The 18336-nt window shown below is 38.6% G+C and overlaps 1 protein-coding gene across 3 annotated transcripts; it reads right to left on the bottom strand.

Annotated features, from left to right (window-relative positions):
- Nucleotides 1-17323, bottom strand: LOC139114609 (uncharacterized). 3 transcript variants are annotated; one of them, XM_070676423.1, is made up of 3 exons: nucleotides 17238-17323; nucleotides 10207-10389; nucleotides 1-2134 (listed from the first exon to the last, which is right to left on the bottom strand). In XM_070676423.1, the coding sequence occupies exons 1-3, from the start codon at nucleotides 17290-17292 to the stop codon at nucleotides 1914-1916; spliced, it is 459 nt and encodes a 152-aa protein (XP_070532524.1). In that variant the 5' UTR covers nucleotides 17293-17323; the 3' UTR covers nucleotides 1-1913. The 3 variants fall into 3 exon arrangements, with proteins under 3 accessions (XP_070532524.1, XP_070532525.1, XP_070532523.1); XM_070676424.1 differs by lacking the exon at nucleotides 17238-17323 and adding an exon at nucleotides 13025-13172; XM_070676422.1 differs by lacking the exon at nucleotides 17238-17323 and adding an exon at nucleotides 12447-12758.
- Nucleotides 17324-18336: the final 1013 nt, after the last annotated feature.

Below are 18336 nucleotides of genomic sequence, written 5' to 3'. Positions count from 1 at the left end.
TGGGATACAAAAAGGAACATTTAATTCCATGGTATACCGACGTTAAATACGTAGCAATGTGCTGAAGTTAAGCTTTAAGCAAATTACATATCTCTAACTTTGGCAAAAGAATCCTTTGAAAAAAAAAGTCTCTTGGTACTTTTTTCTATAAAGTTTTATCCTTTGAATTTTTATGACTTGTCAACAATTAAAACATTACAATAACAAAATTTCAATGTCACAACTTGTGACTTTGTACTCATTTCAAATGATTTATCGTGCATTTTTAGTCAATTTTTCCTGTATTAACCAAAGACAGTTCAAAGTGTACCAAAAAATACAAAAATTTTATCAACTATGGACAACCTAATGTAGAGTTTGTTCAAAAGTGGTACTTTCTTCAACAGTTTTCCAATGCAATTCCACATAATGTAAAATTGATTTAAATTTTGGGATGTTTACAAAATTTATTTCAGACATGATCATCAGTAGGAAATCTATATAGATCTTCTAATGCCATCATTGTTGTCAAAAACTCAATAATTGAAAGAACGATGCATGGCAACATGGTGACAAAAACAATACAGCAACACTACCATGTTGCAAAAACAAAATCTCATTTCAGCATATTCCTAGCTGTACCATGATTGCTGTTGCTCCAAGTTGAATTCTTGAAATTTGCATTTGAAAAAAACACAGCTGTTCAAAACTACTTGAACAGAATATCTGAAGTTACAATAACACCGATTTGTATTACATTGGTGAACGTTGGACATCAGGAAAGCTATTACGAGATATGTAACAAACAAAGAAAAATATTCGTACCTTGTTAGTTACCGCATACACACTGACATGATGTCAAAGTTAAAGCCCCTTAACTATGTCTTTTTGTATTTTACTTACCCAAAAAAAACATCCGATCTTCAAATAGATATTTTGGATTCCTGTTATTAAGCCATATTCTTTTTTGAAAATGTTACTTTTTCAATCCTTGGCAATGGATTTGGTCAATTGTTTGCAGTATTTGTGTCCTTGCTTAAGGCGGCCACATTTGTCTTGCAAGTCAAAAATTATTAAGTTGTATGTTCATAGCCAATGTTTCAAATTGGTTTGAAGTTACACTTTGGCAAGTGTTTTTGCATAAGTTGCTTTTGATTTCAAACCACCGTATTGAAAAAAATGAAAAAGGTATGGCTACTGGGGCTTTAACTGACATGAAATTGAAAAATCTGAGGAATTATTAGAACACTGATCTACGATATTGAGGATTGTGAATAAAGACCATTTTGGCAGACATATTGATATGGTTGGCTTTCTGAATCCTTGTTCAATATTAGTACAAAAAAGTTTACGATATTGATGAATGCCATTACTTATCAGGCGTCTGGCACACCATTGGTGTATGAAATTTTGATTTCCCAGAGTGATGAAGGTGATTTACCATTCTGCCTGTGCTTGTCATTTCAAATCTTTGTTGTTAGGGTGTCAACGCAGACTGCAGTTACTACTGCTCCACTTGACATGCATGAACAGACCTGCATGTCAAAACTGATGATTTCATTGTGCTGCCATGTTGGCATATATTTTGCTACTCTGCAGCTCAACCATGTCATTTGAATATTACAATTCAGTACACTATGATGTCATAGTGTACTCATTTGCATTGTTCACTAGATTTCAATAAGCTGAAAGGTAGCAGAATTTTACACAATTAGCGTCATGAGGGATTTTTATATTTTTTCGTTTGCTAAAATATTACTTTTTTTCTGTTTAATAGAGCTTTCCCTTTTTTACAGCAAAAGTTAAATTTCATACCTAAGGAAAAAAGGTGATTTACCAGTTATTGGTAGACTAATCCCAATTACTGTTGGAATTTTCTTTTAAATTACTATAACAAATTACAGATTCTGTAATAGTGCCAGTTTCTGAGAATTCTATCCAGTTCTTAGAATAATGTGAATACCAGAGTCAGTAAACACTGGTTCACTAAGCTCTCCTACTTTGAGTGCAAACGTAGCTTCTTCAAACGGTTTCTGCATCTGTCCTGGTCCAAATTGTCCCAGATCTCCACCTCTCTGTGCTGAGCTGCAGTCACTTTCAGTGGATGCAAGTTCACCGAGGGACACTTGCCCAGATACTATGGCTTGTCGGTGTTCTAGAAATTAGATAAAGAATTACCGAAGTCTGGTTACAATCTTGAACCCTTTCAACACCATGGTTTGGCCCAAAGCCATTGTTATCAACGGTGATTTTGGACCTGTTTACAGGGAATCAGGGATGAACAGGTAAAGTAAACCAAAGTGATCCTAGGCCAATATACTCCACACTGCAGTAACTAGGTCAATGGTCATGAATATAGGGTGACAGTTTTAATCAAAAACATATCCACCATGCTGTGAAACTGTACAGCCATCTATATTAACCCTATCCTGACAAGTTCATATGTCACCGTAAGGTCAAGTCAGTTCGAACCAAACATAACATGTCCCATATGTTGCACTTAAAATAAAGACAAATTGAAAATTTGAAGGCCCCTGAAAATCAAAGTGAGACTTGAGTGGACACCGTGGGTCATCAGTATGTATTAGGGAGATGGTGCAGTGGCAAAGAATGTGAAATTTTCAGAAGAGTTACTTTCAGAATGTGCTTAGGAATACAATTCAGAATAACATTCAGACACTCACTATGTGAGATAATATTCTGTATATTCCAGAAGAGTCCTTTCAGAATGTGCTTTGGAATACAATTCAGAATAATATTCAGACACTCACTATGTGAGATAATATTCTGTATATTCTAGAAGTAACAAGTCATTGACAATGACATAGTCCCCACTTGTAATAGGAGTATTAGTCTTGATGGGGCAGGGAAATGAGGTCATGAAGAAGTATCACTGGAGTGTATATGTTCAGATCTATGGACACACTGGTCTATGTCATTGTTCCCATTTTGAAACAAGAGGCATGTCTAAGTTATGGTTCTAAATCGGGAAAAAGATCAGACCTCTAGCTGTATTGGCCTGCCAAGAAATACATATGTGCATAATAAATGAGGTACAAGATGTGACATCTTAAGGTCTACTATCCTATCAAAATTGAAGCATAAAGAACTTGTGGTTACTGAGTTATGCATATATATGCATATTCAAGGTCAAAGGTCATCAAGGTCACGTGACATTTTGAAAAAAAAACCATTGTATTGCTAATTAATCCATATATGCCAAAATTCAGACCTCTAGCTCTATTGGCTTGCCCACAATTATATATGGGCATAATTAACGAGGTAAAGCATGTGTTGTCATAAGGTCTCCCATCCTACTAAATATAAAGGACATAGCACTTGTGGTTACTTATTTATTGACATAATCGTGTATTTTAGGTAAAAGGTTATCGAGGTCACATGACATTTTGTCAAAAAATTTCTATCCTATAGTCTGTCCCTATATACTAAAAATCATACATTTACCTCTATTGGCTTGCTCAAAATTAGATATGCACATAATTAATGAGGTACAATATGTGGCGTCATAAGGTGTCCCATCATACCAAATATGAAGGGTGTAGCACTTGTGGTTCCTGAGTTATGGACAAATATGTATATTTGAGGTCAAAGGTCATTGAGGTCACGTGATATTTTGTCAAAAAAATTGTATTGCTAAGTTATCCCTATATACCAAAAATCAGACCTCTAGCTCTATTGGCTCGCTCAAAATTAGATATGTGCATAATGAATGAGGTACAATATGTGGCGTCATAAGGTGTCCCATCATACCAAATATGAAGGGTGTAGCACTTGTGGTTACTGAGTTATGGACAAATATGTATATTTGAGGTCAAAGGTCATTGAGGTCACGTGACATTTTGTCAAAAAAATTGTATTGCTAAGTTATCCCTATATACCAAAAATCAGACCTCTAGCTCTATTGGCTCGCTCAAAATTAGATATGTGCATAATTAATGAGGAACAATATGTGGCGTCATAAGGTGTCCCATCATACCAAATATGAAGGGTGTAGCACTTGTGGTTACTGAGTTTGGACAAATATGTATATTTGAGGTCAATCTCACCGAGGTCACGTGACATTTTGTCAAAAAAATTGTATTGCTAAGTTATCCCTATATACCAAAAATCAGACCTCTAGCTATATTGGCTCGCTCAAAATTAGATATGTGCATAATTAATGAGGTACAATATGTGGCGTCATAAGGTGTCCCATCATACCAAATATGAAGAGTGTAGCACTTGTGGTTACTGAGTTATGCACAAATATGTATATTTGAGGTCAAAGGTAATTGAGGTCACGTGACATTTTGTCAAAAAAATAGCATTGCTAAGTTATCCGTACATACCAAAAATCAGACCTCTAGCTCTATTGGCTCGCTCAAAATTAGATATGCACATAATTAATGAGGAACAATATGTGGCGTCATAAGGTGTCCCATCATACCAAATATGAAGGGTGTAGCATTAGTGATTACTGAGTTATGGACAAATATGTATATTTGAGGTCAAAGGTCACCAAGGTCACATGACATTTTGTCAAAAAATTGTATTGCTAAGTATCCATATATACCAAAAATCAGACCTCTAGCTCTATTGGCTTGCTCAAAATTAGATATGCACATAATTAATGAGGTACAATATGTGGCATCATAGGGTGTCCCATCATACCATATATGAAAGGTTTAGCACTTGTGGTTACCGAGTTATGGACAAATATGTATATTTGAGGTCAAAGGTCACGTGACATTTTGTCAAAGCGTCTGAGATATCTGCGTGAACGGATGGACTCACATGGATGGACTAACGGACTGACATGACCCAATCTATGAGCCCCCTGGACTTTATCTGTGGGGACTAAAAACTGTGTCACTGCATCCTTTTTGCAATATGAATACGATGAGAAACTAAATTTTTATTTTTCTTGGCCTTATACATGGGAGTCTATGGACTGCCTTATGGGAGTCTATGGACTGCCTTATACATGGGAGTCTATCTTATACATGGGAGTCTATGGACTGCCTTATACATGGGAGTCTATGGTCTGCCTTATACATGGGAGTCTATGGTCTGCCTTATACATGGGAGTCTATGGTCTGCCTTATACATGGGAGTCTATGGTCTGCCTTATACATGGGAGTCTATGGAGGTGAAAACTAAAAAGTCCTCTACCACGGCCAAATTTGATCGCATTGTGAAACAAATCAACATGCATCTGTATGAGGTAGAGTACTATCCTTTTACCAAGTTTGAACGAAATCGCTCCAGGCGTCTCTGAGATATCTGCGTGAACGAAAAAAGTCATAAAATATGCAAATGAGCAATTAATTAATAAGCCACACCCACCAAAATCTAATCAGATCTAAGTCTCATCATGATAATACCAAATACCAAATTGCATGACATTGGACCTAAGGGTTCTTAAAGTGTATGTCCCGCATAATTCAAAGTTAATTTGCTTAAAATGAGCCATGCTATATGATTTTGCCACCCCTACTTTATCAAATAAATGCATCACCCCAATGAAACGACGCGGTTAAATATTATTAAAATGCAATATGTTGTGCGACTTTGAAGTTAGCTGCCATTCGGGTCGTTTCGGAAATCGCGGGCATTGCCACCGGAAATGACGTAACTAACAGGGCTTATTTTTTGAAAATGGCAGGAGAGCTAAAATTCACTCTCCTGAAGCTATCCGGGCGAGTGGTAGGCGAGTGATTTAGCAGCTCCCCTGAAAATAGTCAGGCGAGTGAAAAAAAAGTGTCATCTCTTGTGATTTGAATATGTCACTGCTTAAATTAGAAGAGTGACTGAACAGGTCCCCTGAAAACAGTATGGAGAGTGCATGAATAAAATTTATTATGAAAACAATATGCACTAGCTGTCTTTCTTATTGTTATGTAATAGAGAAGGGAGAAAATATGGCACAGTACAATAAATTACCCACAATCGTGTTTGCTTTGTACCAACGACGTCAATTTTCTTATAACTTTTTCAGTTCTGCATAAAAGCAATAATATGCAGACTCAAGATAATTGATTAATTATATTTATTAAAATATATGTAGTATAAATTTAAAAGAAACTGTTAAATAACCATAAAAGTCACATTCTGCTGGTACTACAAATGCCACAGTTTTGGGAAGCAAGTTATGACCAACTGAAGGGGTCATTCTCTGAAAAAAGTTAGCATGTAAATTTCTTTCGTCTTCTATTTGGAAAAAAATCAATATCCTTTTGTTTCATAAAACTGGTGCAACCAGTCTCACTACTTTCCATCACTTTATTCTGTATTGCTGAGGACACAATCAGTGGAAAATTTGCAAAAATGCTATGTCCTATCTGAATCAAACACAATTTTCTTATTCCTTTGTGTCTTTAAAAGTACTCAGAATTTTTACAACTAGTCCAAGAACTTATCTACACATGGGAGACATGGTAGACTTCACAGGGGAATCTACGTTGGTACAAATCATGATGTATTGTGGGCAATCTGTAGTACTGTGTATGGGTTATGTATTTTGATAGATGGAACAGGATAAGCAGTGTTCTCCCACCCAAATGTTCATAGCATATTGGCTAACTTTCAACATTTTTCGAACAATAAATATGCAGAAATGTGGCCTCTGTTGTATTCATGGACAAATAGATGAAGTTATACTTTTTAAAAGGACGTGTAACTTTTTCATGATTTTTTTCATACAAGCCTTTTAAAAATACCATATGGTATGCACATTAGATATATTGGCATTTAGACAAAAACCTACCAAGACAACAGTGCTGTCATCAAACATGTTTGGTTTTGAACATGGAGGTATTTTTTTACCTCCATAGTTTCTAAGTTTGAGCTACGCCGAGTACGCGAACAGAACTAGATTTTACACTGAATCGTGCTACCAGCAGTCCACAGTCAAGTTATGTTTCATTTGTTTACGTTTGCGGCCCGCTGAAACATTCTGCATGCTCGTTGGTCTTCAACCAAAATTAACTTGGCCGATTGTTACCGCGATATATCGAAGTGATCACAAGTTTACATTTCACAAAACTAAACGAATTTATCATAACAGCCACGTCGAGGTACACGATCCGCGGTGTGTACACTCGAAGGCTTCAGAGGGCCGAGGGCAAGAGGTACCATTTTACGACAGTCACAGAAAACTCCTATGCTGTACGCCAAAATGTCGCAAAAATGTACGTCTTTTAAAGTTTTACGGTAGAATGAACTCATGATCGTTTCGTGATCTTTTTTTTAGAAGTATCGGGCATCTCTCCAACTTTTCAGAGTCAATTTAATTATTTTAAGCTTTCAAAGGACCAAGAGACCTAGCAGTCGCTCAGGCTAAACTGTTTAAATAGAGATTATGCATTTTGTTTCCGCGAGTTGCGACGTGTAGTCTCAGTCATCATGTCCTAGACATTTTCTCCACGTTCGATCTTGATAGCTTAAGCAATATGATCCTCGTTTGTCACGCATATTTTTCCTATGAAATCTTGCTGCGGCAGGATAACCGTTTGTGTTTTGAACACTTCGAAAGAATATGGCAGCCAAGAAAACGGAGTTGGTTTGAGAATGTGAGAATGAAGGGCTGTACATGTACATGTACATGTACATGTAAATTCCGAACCGTAGTGGTGCTATATTGAAGTGCTATAGGCCCGCCGCCGATACACTATCACTAGATGAGTACTATTGTAATACTGTATTACATTGTTGCACCTAAATCGATCCATTCCATTGCTAGAATGTGCTTGCCGAGAACGTAATTCATGCTGAAGTGAAGTGAACTGAATATTGAAAGCATAATTTTATTCGCTACACTGTGCTTCGCGCGTCGATCGGAGGAGATTAGAGTATGTTACATTTTGGATACAACGTGTAGTGTGCCTTTGGTCTCCAAAACTTGAGTCCCAGCCGTGGCGCGAGCGGCTAATCGCTCTCGCGGAATTTGATTTGCGCGAGCGGTAGGCGAGCGGAGCGATCGCTCGCCTCAAAAGATAAGGTCTGAACTAATTGAATGTACGAGTGAGTGTGTTCACCTCGGCCATAGCAAATGCTAACCGCTGTGGCTTCAACATGGTGAGAAGTTACGCCTTTGGTGGCTGAAGTAACTGCAGCCATTGTCAGTTTATTGCATTTTAGGATGATGTATTAGCCGCATTTGACAAATTACAAGAAAAGGTCGGAAAAGAGGCATTCAGACAGCGTTTTCTGCGGTGCACATTTTCGAGTGCCGTGACTTAAGCCAGATGTACGGTAAGATAGATTTTAATTCCTGGAGTTACTACATCGATTATGTAATCGCAATGCCGCACCAGTACGACCATTGTCACCAGAAAGCTTCGCGTGTATCATCATCAACTGTGGACAAGAGCGAGAACAGCAGCAAGACTGCGACAGGTTGCCCAAAACATGTCAAGGATGCGGGGGCCGCGGAGAAGTATGGCCGTGTTTACATCCCCCAAGACTGATCGCCGATTCAGATGCTTTACGAAAGTGATTGTAAATAAATAAATGAATACAAGTACTAGATCTCATGCATGTGTGACTCTATAATTAGTAACGTTAGGAGATATCTAATTTTATATTCCTAAAAAGTTTACGTAGTGATTGACTGACTCTTTGCGAGACTGAACGATAGGTTGTGTATAATACAGCACGGCGCTGCCAGTAACAGTGACACAACGTGTAGCATGCAAAGAAGTTTATACTGTTGACGAAGCAGTCGCGTTGTCGTCATCTGTTCCCTTCTGCTCGACTAAGTCTCCCCTAAAATATTTTAGCTTCTTTGAGAATTTCGCAGTCATGAAACAATGAACACTGTGCTTTATATCGCCGCTGACACTTAATCAAGAAAAAAAACTGCGGAAGCGTAGCTGATCACTCCGTCACAGAAATGGCCGGCTGAGCCGCCCGGCCTCGGGTGCCAGTGTGCCCGATATTTACATCATGTCAATTTTAATTTATCTCTTCCCGAGAATTTGGCTAGACATGTCTTTACGGTCACATATTTTTAAAAGTGCCAATGTTCATGTGAGGTTTTATAACGCCAAACTGAAGATTTTGCGGCGAGAATACTACCTTTGGTGTTTATGCTAACATGACCCTCAGCCTGTTCCACTTCCAGCTGTCGATGGGAAAGATGTGTGTTATGAACGGTGGACAATTTTCAACTTGATCTCTACTACAGTTATCTACAAGCGTCATGGTGTAATTAAAATTTTTTTATACAGATTTTGAACGAGGCAATTTGTGTTGAGAAGTAATAATAAGGTGGATGGCAACTCCAGACTTATATTTATACTTTGTTAGCTTGCGGTTGTGTGTACGGTAGTGCACTGGTGTGTTTGAGTACTGTGGTCACGGTGGGCTTGTCACTGACGCGACGGTCAACAAGAGTTCCGCTCTTGTTCTCGTTTAGGTTAAGGTTCCGACTGTTAAAATTTGCAGGCCTGTAAATTCTGAACAGCTCTGTCATATCTTCTGTGACGATGATATTCTCAGTTGCACTGCTTTCACTCATGAAATTATCACTATCTCCATAGTCAATGCATGAAGTCACATCACCCATTCTATTAGTGACGTCACAGCTACTTGCGCCAAAACGGGGCGAGCTCGGCAATTTCCGGAAAATGTCGCCATGATGGAAATCGAAAAGTGCAACTTTTCCCGTGTTTTCGTCGAAATAACATAATACAACCGTCTAAAAACCGCTCAAATAAGCTTCAGTTTGTGTGTGAATCTTTGTTTTATTAATACCAATTTCATTGACAACCAGAACTATAGTATATGCCCCAAGTCAAACGAAAAAGTCTCAAAATGTGGCAGGACTCACACTTTAAGTTATGAGTGGAACAAACTCTGTCTATGGACGGACGGACGGACGGACGGACAGACGGACGGACAGACGGACACACACAGACATTGTGGCGACAAAGGACACCTTTGGTGCTTCGCACCACGGTGTCCAAAAATGATTTTTACTGATTAAGCCAGCTGTAACATAGTGATACCATGGCGAGTAAGTGAAAATAAGTATAGGTTTAGACTCAATACTGTTTTTACTGACTCTGCAGATGACATTTGTGATACTGTCTGGCAGGTAAAAGGTTATTAGTAACAAAATTTCTTTTTTTTTCTGATCTGTATTTACCACATGGTGAAATGTATGTTACTAGAGAAATACTGACTGAAAATACAAACCACAGAGCTCTAGAATCCTCTACTTACTTTGCAATATCTGTAAGGCTTCTTCCTTGGAACGAGTGATGTTTGCCTCTCTCCATGACGACGGACGTCTGGAGTCTCTGTGTTTGACAAGTAAGTGTGATGCACGTACAGTGCTTGCTGCTGGTCCTGTTGGCATTTCCCACTGACTCTGTTTTGTGTAGGTATTCAGATAATATGGTTTACCTTTAATAAAATCAGAAACACAAAATCGTATCAACATATACCAGAATTTGACCCTTCAGCATATTGACAATCTTTTAATTTGCATCTGTGTAGAATGAATGTGAATGAATTAAAACTCATCAACTTGCTAGCATCACATTAAACATTTGTTATCTGTAAGTTTTAATACAAAAATATGAGGTTGAAAATTTTAATAAAAGAATGCATCAGTATGAGACTTTGTGATTCCTGATATAGATCACCATGAATACCATTCTTGCTAGTTTGTAGATTTGAAGTGACAACTGTTAGCGGTTTAATTAGCGGTTTAATTAATTAAAGTCCATATATTACCTCTGAAAAATATTTTTTATTTTTTTACTATAAACTCTTATTGGAGTCATGTGTCAAATGCTGGTGTCATTTTATTCATTTCTGTTGATAAATAAAGGCAATCTTGCTATAAATTCACGGCTTGAGAAAAAAATCTCTGTTTGAACCACGCCCTCATCTGTGACGTCACGTGAGGCAATCGTTGTGCAAATCAATCTACTATGCCTCCTGCTGTACGTACACAAGCAACAATGGCGTCAAATTTAAACTCGGCGAGCGCGAATGAAGAGATAGTTTTTGGACTCGGAGTGTATGATTCAGATGATAATGAGGAGTCTTGGGCTCTACGGTACATGACTATTTTTCAGGAAATTCAGAGCCACGGCCGTATAGGTTTTGAGCCAGCGAGGTGCGAGTATCTCCCCAACCTGCGGATCAATGCAATGGGCCAAGCGACGAAATACCTTCAGGCCCAGGTCCACCCGAGCCTTTACATGTGGGAAACACAGATAGGTAGTAATAAGAATCATTTGGGCCTTCGATTTTATGATAAATATGCCCAAACGAAATATTCTGAAAGCGGCTGTGTGAAACTCGAATTCATAACTCTGTCTGTCATCAGATGCCGGTACGAGTCTGAGTAACAGGCATGGGTAACGAGAAGAGAGCATCCGGTATACGCGCCACGTTGAACTCAGCATCGCACTAAAATGTCTTGTGTATGCCCATTGTTTTAAAAAGGCTTAAAAAATCATTTTTGACATTTATGTAATAAACAACGAGATGAAACCACGATTATTTATTTCCCTTGTTGTTGTCCACTGTGTCATGGACGTAAAATAAACCTACACTGTTGTATGCACAGTGCATACACGCTATTTGTGTCGGAAGTTTACCGGTACAATTAGTCATCATCACCTTCCCTGCAGCTGTAGTGGCCCGGGGCCGTTTTGTCCGTGATGTACCTGAATATAATCATCGTTGCTGGAGTTTTGATCTGCTTCTCCAAAGTTATCCGACGGTACTGGCACAGCAAACGACCTTCCCGCGTTCCGGAAATAACTACTGATATTCGCGCTGCGTTAGTTCCTTGAACCTTCATTCCTTGTTGAAAGACCAACAAAACGATCTGTGAAAGTTTTTTTCTCTTGACCATATTTGTTTGTATCGCAGGATTACTAATTTTGTAATGGAGTCAGGTTGATTCGTGTATCTCCACCGATCTTCACAGTATAGTGGAGCCTAGCCGGACCACGTACGCGGGCTCTCCGACTCATCGATACCTACCAGACACTGTGTCGTACCGTCGTACGCATTTCGTGACATCGACACAGCCTTGATTTAATCGTGTCTCGCATACTGTGTTAGTCAATCTGTTTTCAAAGTTGGCTCCACGTATTTTGACAAGCATACCAAAAGCAGTCTTCAGATAGAAAGAAACCACAAAGTATTGAGATAAAAGTTTCATGCCCGGTTTATTGAAGTTAAAAAATAGTGTTTTCAATTGGCTTCAAACTCAAAAAATACGGTTTCCAGTCACCTTGTGAAGATGCAAGAGACACACGTCAGCGACGCAACGTAGGAAATATGTCACGATGTCAACAGTAACAACATAAATTTGTAAACAAAGGTCACGGCTCTCGATCTCGCTACAGGCTGGATAAGGCACGATATCAACAGTTTGCATGAGCTTATCGATTGCAAGTCACTTGAAAATCAACAGAATACACTTCAGTTTAACTTACAAATTTCTTCATCATGCACATTGAAAGAAAACCTCAACCACGGGGACCGGAGCGAGCATTCAGCATCACACAATGCAATGGCCATGCTGCCATCCAACACCAAGTTCAATCGCAATCAACTTGGCTAGCAAATCGCTCGATTTTTCCATAGAATATTATCAAAAAAGAGGTAAAAGCTACCGTTTCTATCACTCAGAGAGCAATAGCTGTACATGATATAATCGTCGTCTGTGTCTGAGTTGTATAAAAGCTATCATAAGGTCTCTCGACTCTCGTTGTGCACGGCATGGCAGCTGGGCAGCCGACCTGATTAAATATTCACGTAAACCACTGACCCCTTCTCGGAAAGTTCGCATAAATTACTGGATCTCTCTGCTGTTTGGGTGGATGATGTCATTATTTTAGTCCTTACATGGTACTAAACTGGGTTCGAAGGGTAAACAAAAAGTTTGTGATGTCTTGCCGAGTTCGGCAATGCGTACCTAAGCTGGACAGAACGCATAGTAAGCAACCATTGTCGGGTATCGTAAACTTACGTGGCGCTGAGACCGAGAGTATTGTCACATTGATTTAATCACCTGATAGTATCGCATCGTCCACCATGAATTTGACCGGGGTCTTTTAGTTTGAGGCCAGTTCGCCACTCTTTTCACGAACCAAGAAGACATTTTATTCGCCACCCAGCACTTTCTGTCGCATTTTGCAAATGTGGCGAGCGCTAGTGCGACCCTGTCACTGCACACTGCACTGATGGCCTCACATGACGTCATGTCACGTGACCATTTTGCGGCCAATATGAATTCAGATTTTTTCTGAGGACCAGTATTTCGAGTGTTTTATGTATGAAATATAATATTTTAGAAATGAATACCAAAAATAATTTTCAATTATTTGAGTATTATGGCTTTTTTACTAAACAATAGTATTAAGTTCAAATTAAACAAAATCAGGTAATATATGGACTTTAAAATACCAGGTTTAATTAGCTAGTTTTACATGATTACTGTCTCACCCATGTAGAAGAGAAAAAAGCTGCAAAATCTTACAAAACATTATTCTTGTCAGAGAAAAAATGCCTTGCAAACACTGCATTGTGTACAATATGCAGTGTTAGTGTTGACAAATGAGTTGTTGTCCAGGCCAAATTTATTTGTCAACAATAAAATTGTACATAACTTATATAAAGGCTGTGTTAAGAATTGAGATAATAGGCATATTGACCTGGTTTTGGGTAGATTGAAAAATACGTAGTGTGAGTAGAGGGCGCCCACGAAGGGAGCATGAAGAGCGCCCTCATATGACAGCTTTTCGATTCTAGGTTCTGGAAGTTGAAGAAGAAACTGTTTTAAAAAGTACATCAAAAGTTACAGTATGTATAGATTAATTCTAAATATTATGCAAGTGAGTCTGGTTGCTTGTTGCTCTAAATGTCTAAATAACTTTTAATCTTAGCTTGGGTTGTCTGCTGCCATGCTGGCGTAGTCGAGAAATCATGAATAAACACACTGGTATCACTTTTTTGATTGCTCTCTTGTAAAGCATTGCAGTAGCGAAACTTTTTTCTGGAAAACCTGTAAAGTAGGAAAATCTTTACTCTGCATTTTATGTCAGCCAGTACCATTTTTGGTCATTGTTTTTTCTGACATTTTCAGAGCTACAGACTGTAGAGAACCATTCTACCAGATATTTTCAAGTTTGCTCAAATATAATTTTGTTCTAGCCACAGAGACATCTCTGATTCATATCCCCTCCACGTGACAAAGATCTAAATATTGCAGTCTTAACCCTTTCACCCCATTTCTCTCTCTATAGGTCCAACTTTACCATAGGAAACAATGGGACAGGTTCAAACCACAGTGGTGAAAGGGTTACAATGAGATGCCCGGTGAAATGCGTGCAACATATTTTCTATTGATGAGTAGCTCTAAGCTACCTACTGATTGTTACACCATCATTTGTGTTTGCAATTTTAAATAATGAACACAAAAAAATACAATTACTAGATAAACTTTTGTGTCATAATTATTGGCTATAAATGAACCAGCGCCTCCACTGAACAGGAAAGGCACATTTTAAACTACAGAGGGTAAGATAACCACCCATTATGTTGACAGAAGTTACTGCTTTCCTGGTGTTTCAGAGATCCTGTTTTTCAACAAGAACACAGCTTCGCGTTTCTGATTCTTGAATGATACAAATGTACCTGTTGTGAATGCTGCCTGAAAGTTGTTTTCATTTCCTTATTTAGAGTTACTTTTCATAAGTGTTGGTTGATAGCACTTTTTATGCATTTTCTGGACATGTCTTGCCTTTTTGATTTTCACCATGTTCATTACTGTTGTTGTTAGTTTGTGATTTTGTGACAGTCTCATTGTTTAAATCACAGACACCACAACAAAACAGATAATGCACTACTAGATTTTTTTGAGTTGTGTTGTCTTTTGTTTTGTCATGGGAGTGTACATTGGCAAACACTTCCAACAGATCATGGATGTACATGTATCACATCCATTGAAACACATATAGGCACTGACAGTTTGGTAATGCATGGTTGGTGGTCCAGACACCAAAACCATGTCACTCCACATGACACCATCCCAAAGCCATTTCATACCAAAACTAATTGACCAAAAATACTGGCTTGTCCAAAAACCACTATGGGTTACAGTGTAATGTTTTTATATGTAACTTGGCCCATAGGGTAGAAGTGAAATCTCCATGCCTAGACGCATTACTCAAGACATTTAAGCTACTGTAGACCTTCCCTTGTCTCAGAAACCACAAAGGGTAGAATTAGGATAAAGAATGACACGAATGTACCGACAAATTCATGGGCAAATGTACAATCGCAGCCATATGAGTAATAGCCTAGACAATATTTCTTCGCTTTGGCCTCCGTGCCTCTGACACCACACTCATTAATATTCATTATGCCATATAATGGCACACATTCTCTGGCTAGTTTATAAGCAATAATCATAGGCCAATCATGTGAGGATCATTTTGAGTGAATGACTTTGAAAGTGACACCAGTCACATCAAAGTCTCTGTTGGCAGCCATTCACATTAAAATGAACAGTTTTTGCAACTGTAGCTTGATCACTGCTCATGAGGCTAGACGGAGAGTGTGGTCGGAGGCACCATGGAGGTCAAAGCGAAGAAATAGGGTCAAGGTCATATGAGTAATAGACTAGTGAAAGTGTCCGGCTATTGCAATGCCAATTTCTGACACATAACTTGATAGGAATAATATATAAGGCAACATCAGTTTCTTGAAATGTGTTCACTTTCAAGACTTTGGTCACGGAAATTATAGATATGAATAGGTTAATGATTATGAAATCTTCATGAGCATTGGTGTGTCATTTTCATCTTTACCAGTAGCTGCAAAATTGTAGTGCTAAGGTGAGGCGGTCGGTGATTTTTTTATTTTTGCGACTTCGCTCACCAGTAGCGCTACAATGCCGATGGCCTTGTAGAGTTCAAAATAAGAGCATCCCACTGGACATGGCGCGTTGATGTGAAATGCTACATATTTCCTGCATTTGGTCATACTGACTTATCACTACTGAAGACTAAACACTATACTGCACTAACCTTGTCATTTATTGGGTTTGGAATTTGTTCAAAGACGTTGATCACATTCCGAAAAACATTTCTGGGAGCCGCCATTACCAACCTCTGGTAATGGCGGCTCCCAGAAACACGGATGCCCCACGCTAAATGTTTATGGAACGCGGTCGACGTGTTTGAACAAATTCCAACCCCCATAAACGACAAGGTTAAGTGTAGTATAGTGTTTAGTCTTCAGTAGTGATAAATGGGTACGACCAAATGCAGTAAAGATGTAGCATTTCACATCAACACGCCTCGTCCAGTGGGATGCGCTTATTTTGAACTCTACAGGGCCATCGGTATTGTAGCGCTACTGGTGAGTGAAGTCGCAAAAACCAAAAATCACCGACCGCCTCACCGTAGCGCTACAATTTTGCAGCTACTTTACCAGTTGGTGACAGCATGGAGGTAAGAGATGTCTATTACCTCCATGATGACAGTTTGGAGTGAAGTGGAGCTGTTTTGGTGGGAAACGGTTTTGGTGTGAAGTGGCTCGTGAGGCGAAGAGGTTTTAGTCCGAGGCTGTTTTCGTGCGAATCTGTACAGGATGAGCTGGTGTAGTGTGACTTGGTTTTGTTGCAAAATGTAAGGAAATCTATGGTTGATATGCCATGGGTAGCTATTACTAAGTAATAGCTAAAACTCTTGCTGCTGTTTCGTAGCCCACAACTTTCTCGGCGATTTTAGATTGTGGTGAAAGATAGGCCAAAATCACCGAGGACAATTGTGGGTTACAGCGGCGACTAGAACTAATGTTTAATCTATAAGAGTACAGTCCTCCGGACGTGGAGGGACTGTGATCCAAGTTTCATTCATTCACTTGACTGGCATGCCTACAGCTACTGTCCAAATCACCAAGGCCTAACTTTGGGCACCATTCTGTCATGGGAATACTACTGTGCCAAAATCAACCATTCTTTTAATCAACGAAAACGTAAATATTTCTATCCAAAATAAAATAAATGGCGTGACAAGCTGAATATAAGTCATGCACACGTGCAGGAAATGCACGAATTTGGACCGGGCTCCCTTTCTAAACGTGACATATACAACGTTGTTAACGTGAACGATCCCGACATCGTAAAAAATGTTTCGCCTGGCGATCTCTTGACGTGTTTCCTTTCTGCTCTTAGTGTATTGAGACAGACGACTGCAAACGGCGAGTCGAGTACTTACCGCCGTGACTGCGGCTGTACTTCAGTTCCCAACCAGGTGGTATATCGTCCGCCATCTTGTCTTCTTGCCGGACCCTCTAGCTTTGTGAAAATAAGTGAACATCAATCTTATCATTATTTCCTTGTCCCCTCTCACATTTTTATATTTAACGATTTTAAAATATTTATAATAATGATAAAATACTTACAGTAGTATCACATGTATCGATACACATATAAACACGATATTTTCATCACGTTCACCTTTAGCAGAAATTGACCGGTGATGGCGCTTATCCTTTTGAGGACGGCTTCTCATCAGTGCACAGTTACGGCAAACAGGACATAGGCACAGGGAAGCCTGGTAACAATCAAAACACCAACCAAATACAACAACAACAATAACAAACAAATAACAACCCCAAACAAATGAACAAATAAAGATATAAACAAATAAATACATATAAGAGAAAACAGTAAATTGAATATGAATATTGAATAATTGACTGAACAACACATAAGCTGCCTACAACATTTCCAAGATGCGAAGTCAATATTATTACTCGCTAAATTAGTGGGTGGTAATACTGACGATGCATCTGGCATATGTTGCATGTGTTATTCAGTCAATTATTTCAATTCTTATTCAACTTATTGTTGTCTCTTGTATTTATTTATTTAATTATTTGTTTGGAGGTTTGTTGGTTGATTTTTTCTTATTTATTTCTTATTTATTTATTTGTGTTTGATTGTTGCTTGTTTGTTTTTTTGTTGGTATGTTTATATGTGATCGGTTGCGTATTTGTTTGTTTTGTCTTTTGTTCTTTTGTATGTTTGTTTATCCTGGCTTGCCTGTGGGTTAGGCCCTACTGCCACAGTAACTGTTGTCCTTCAATGTTGTTTCACAGAAATCGTAGCTCTGTATTATTACAAGGGAATTATTTATCTGTAAAGAATATTATCATAGACGAAACTTCACAAGCATCTTTTGTTGGGATTGTTTATGATAAACGTCTGACATGGAAATTTCATATTAATGATTTAATTTTGCGAGCCATTTTATCACGATATACGACACTCGAAGTTGTTCCTTGAGCTGTACCACTGACGTAATGATCAAC

This window comes from Ptychodera flava, chromosome 16 (assembly GCF_041260155.1).
Source record: "Ptychodera flava strain L36383 chromosome 16, AS_Pfla_20210202, whole genome shotgun sequence".
Taxonomy (NCBI): Eukaryota; Metazoa; Hemichordata; class Enteropneusta; family Ptychoderidae; genus Ptychodera; species Ptychodera flava.
This window is presented reverse-complemented; position numbering and strand designations above follow the sequence as displayed.